The sequence below is a fragment of the Pseudomyrmex gracilis genome, unplaced genomic scaffold (assembly GCF_002006095.1).
Source record: "Pseudomyrmex gracilis isolate BER0280 unplaced genomic scaffold, ASM200609v1 scaffold_3350, whole genome shotgun sequence".
Lineage (NCBI taxonomy): Eukaryota > Metazoa > Arthropoda > Insecta > Hymenoptera > Formicidae > Pseudomyrmex > Pseudomyrmex gracilis.
The window spans coordinates 2525-6704 of NW_018023934.1; the positions used below are offsets into that span (position 1 = coordinate 2525).

Consider the following 4180-nt stretch of genomic DNA (forward strand, 5'->3'; position numbering starts at 1 on the left):
TAAACTTAATGTTCTAACAGATGTTCATCAATCTGTAAATATATTTTCTCCGCTGCAATATAAAGTTATACCTGAATCATCACTAGCATTAATGTCAGCTCCATGATTTAATAGTAATTCAGCAATTTCCATTTTCTTATGTTTAATCGCATCGTGAAGCAGAATTGTGCGAAAACACCGATTTTGAGCATTAACGTTAGCACCTCTGTCCAACAGCATCTTAACACCATCTACATGTTCTCTTTGAATAGCAAAATATAGTGGTGTAACACCTGGAGTAAAGAAAGAGATATATGTAGAACTAATATAAACTCTTTGTTGTAAAAAATGTTCATCAATCTGTCAATATCCTTCCTCAGCTGCAATTTAAAGTTATACCTGACTTATTACTGGCGTTAACGTTAGCTCCATGATTTAAAAGTATTTCAGCAATTTCTATTTCCTTATTTTTCATCGCAGCGTGAAGCGGAGTTGTGCCATAACTAGTTTCAGTATTAACGTTAGCACCTCTGTCCAAAAGCATTTGAACACCACTTACATGTCTTATTTGAACAGCGAGACTCAGTGGTGTATCACCTGAAAAAGAAGAGATGTATGTAGAATTAACTCTCCAATTAAACTTAATACTAAAAGATGTTCATCAATCTGTAAATATCTTTTCTCAGCTGCAATATAAAAGTATACCGTCTGTATCACTGGCATTAACGTTAGCTCCATGATTTAATAGTAATTCAGCAATTTCCATTTTCTTATGTTTAATCGCATAGTGAAGCGGAGTTACGCCTTCCCGAGTTTTAGCATTAACGTTAGCACCTCTGTCCAACAGCATCTTAACACCATCTACATGTCCTTGTTGAACAGCAAGACACAGTGGTGTAACATCTGGTGTAAATATAGATTTATATATGTAAAATTAACATAAACTCCATGTTTTAAAAAATGTTCATCAATCTGTCAATATCCTTCCTCAGCTGCAATTTAAAGTTATACCTGAGTTATCACTGTTAACTTTAGCTCCATGATTTAAAAGTAATTCAGCAATTTCCATTTCCTTATTTTTCATCGCAGCGTGAAGCGGAGTTATGCCATCCCAAGTTTCAGTATTAACGTCAGCACCTCTGTCTAACAACATCGCAACAACTTCAACATTTTTTTTTCCAACAGCAAGAGACAGTGGTGTAACACCTGGTGTAAAGGAAGAGATATATGTCGCTTTAACATAAAACTCCATGTTTTAAAAGATGTTTCTCAATCTGTAAATATCTTTTCTCAGCTGCACTTTAAAATTATACCTGAATTATAACTGGCATTAATGTTAGCTCCATGATTTAATAGTAATTCAGCAATTTCCATATTCTTATAATTAATCGCATAGTGAAGCGGAGTTACGCCTTTCCGAGTTTTAGCATTAACGTTAGCACCTCTGTCCAAAAGCATCTGAACACCACTTACATGTCTTATTTGAATAGCGAGACACAGTGGTGTAAAACCTTAAAAAAAAGAGATATATGTAGAATTAACTCTCCAATTAAACTCCATGTTCTAAAAGATGTTCATCAATCTGTAAATATCTTTTCTCAGCTGCAATATAAAATTATACCTGACTCATAAATGGAATTAACATTAGATCTATTAATAATATCTTGTAGTAAGACATCACTTTTCGTTTCCTCATATGACATCACATAACGAAGCGGAGTTGTGCCATCCAGAAATTCAGCATTAACATTAGCACCTCTGTCAAAAATCTTCTTTTTTTCTCTATCCATACGTCTTTGTAGACCAGCATAATACTTTGGTGAAATAACTGAAAAAGAAGAGATGTATGTAGAATTAACTCTCCAATTAAACTAAATGTTCTAAAAGATGTTCATCAATCTGTAAATATATTTTCTCAGCTGCAATATAAAGTTATACCTGACCCAGTAACATTAATGTTAGCTCCATGATTTAAAAGTAATTCAGCAATTTCCATTTTCTTATGTTTAATTGCATCGTGAAGCGGAGTTGTGCCAGACCACTGATTGTGAGCATTAACGTTAGCACCTCTGTCCAACAGCATCTTAACACCATCTACATGTTCTCTTCGAATAGCAAGACACAGTGGTGTAACACCTGGAGTAAAAGAAGAGATATATGTAGAACTAACATAAACTCTTTGTTGTAAAAAATGTTCCTCAATCTGTCAATATCTCTTTTCAGCTGCAAAGAGAAGAGGAGTTATACCGTGTTTGCCACTGGCGGTAACGTTAGCTCCATGATTTAAAAGTAATTCAGCAATTTCTATTTCCTTATTTTCCATTGCATCGTGAAGCGGAGTTGTGCCAGACCACTGATTTTGAAAATTAACGTTAGCACCTCTGTCCAACAGCATCTTAACACCATCTACATTTCCTTGTTGAACAGCGAGACACAGTGGTGTAACACCTGGTGTACATGTAGATATATATGTAAAATTAACATAAACTCCATGTTTTAAAAAATATTCAAAAATTTATATATATAATTTCTCAAGTGCAATATAGAGTTATACTTGACTTATCACTAGCACTAATGTTAGCTCCATGATTTAATAGTAATTCAGCAATTTCCATTTTCTTATGTTTAATCGCATCGTGAAGTGGAGTTGTGCCAGACCACTGATTTTGAGGATTAACGTTAGCACCTCTGTCCAACAGCATCTTAACACCATCTACATGTCCTTGTTGAACAGCGAGACACAGTGGTGTAACACCTGGTGTAAATGTAGATATATATGTAAAATTAACATAAACTCCATGTTTAAAAAAATATTCAAAAATTTATATATATATTTTCTCAGGTGCAATATAAAGGTGTACCTAAACTGTCACTAGCATTAACGTTAGCTCCATGATTTAAAAGTAATTCAGCAATTTCTATTTCCTTATTTTCAATTGCATCATGAAGCGGAGTTCTGCCAAACTGATCTTCAGCATTAATTTTAGCACTTCTGTCTAGAAGCATCTTAACAATTTTTATGTCACCATTTATAACAGCTAAATGAAGTGGAGTATCATGATCGTTATTATCAGATTCGTCAGTGTTGATGTTAACTTTAGAACCGTTTGTTAAAAGTAGTATAATAACTTCTGTATGCCTATTCTCAATAGCATCACAAAGTAAAACATATCCTTCTTTCCATGCTTGTGAATAAGATAGTCCAAAATAAGTAAGTATCTCCCTTGCTCTCTCTAGGTTTCCTTCACGAACTGCACGTATTAACGTGTAGCTTGTATCAATATAGTCCATGGTAAAAATAGTGCTCAATTTGCACAAAAAATGCGGTTGCGTCAGCCGTGCTGGCTGGATGTGCGTAGTTATGCTTGAATATTTTTGGACTTGAATCAGTGTTTTTACACCGATTTTTTCAATTTATTAGTAATTTTAACGAACGTATAACTCCGTGACTTGGTGTTGAGTACCCAAACTACGGTTTTAGACCTAGTAACACTAGTACGTAGAGTGGCACGTGGACTTGTGTTGTAAGTTCATCCTGCCAAGGGACACTAAACAAATAAATATCCGTGATCGTGTAGTACCATATATATAAAGAGCCGTCTACAATGGAGAGTTGTAGGCCGTAATAGTAAGAAATTGACCAATCACAGACGAAGTACAGAAGAATAATCGATTGTGATTTGTCAATTTCTTACTGTTACAGTCTAAAACTCTCCATTGTAGACGACCCTTTAGCACCAGCGCTCAAGCGCTGTTTCAACTGTTGAGGCCTGTTCTACAATACAATCGTAAGCCGTAAGTCGTAAGAAATTGACCAATCACAGACAAATTACAGAAGAATAATTGATTGTGATTGGTCAATTTCTTTCGACTTACAGCTTACGACTGTATTATAGAACAGGCCTAAGTAGTGGCCGCCATTTTTGTAAACGCAAATATGTTTGTATACAAATCGCCGTTGTATTCTTCTTGATTTGCTAAACTGTGTTTTTTAATTATTTATAAAAATGGCAAAAAAAGTGTCAAAGTATTACAAAAATGGCGGCCATTACTTAGAACCATAGACATATAAGAAATAGACTGCGCGTCCCGTATCTTTTCTGTGCAGAAAGAATGGTCAAACTTCGGACGAGGATAGATGCTTTCACCCGAGTCTCTATCCTTGTTTAGTGACGCGGTGATTGGCGGACAAGAAAAGTAG

At 35.0% G+C, this 4180-nt stretch overlaps 1 protein-coding gene across 2 annotated transcripts in view; it reads right to left on the bottom strand.

Moving 5' to 3' along the window:
• Window positions 1-3533, bottom strand: part of LOC109863146 (ankyrin-1-like) — a 6051-nt gene extending 2518 nt beyond the window's left edge. The window contains exons 1-10 of one of the 2 annotated variants that reach the window (XM_020443341.1): window positions 2841-3532; window positions 2534-2734; window positions 2227-2427; window positions 1918-2115; window positions 1601-1807; window positions 1293-1490; window positions 991-1185; window positions 685-882; window positions 379-576; window positions 72-272 (exon numbers count right to left, since the gene is read on the bottom strand). In XM_020443341.1, coding sequence (XP_020298930.1) covers window positions 72-272; window positions 379-576; window positions 685-882; window positions 991-1185; window positions 1293-1490; window positions 1601-1807; window positions 1918-2115; window positions 2227-2427; window positions 2534-2734; window positions 2841-3270 — 2227 coding nt within the window. In that variant the 5' untranslated portion in view covers window positions 3271-3532. Of the gene's footprint in view, window positions 1-4; window positions 273-378; window positions 577-684; window positions 883-990; window positions 1186-1292; window positions 1491-1600; window positions 1808-1917; window positions 2116-2226; window positions 2428-2533; window positions 2735-2840 lie in introns of both variants that reach the window. The other variant, XM_020443342.1, reaches the window with a different exon arrangement.
• Between the last annotated feature and the right edge of the window lie 647 nt (window positions 3534-4180).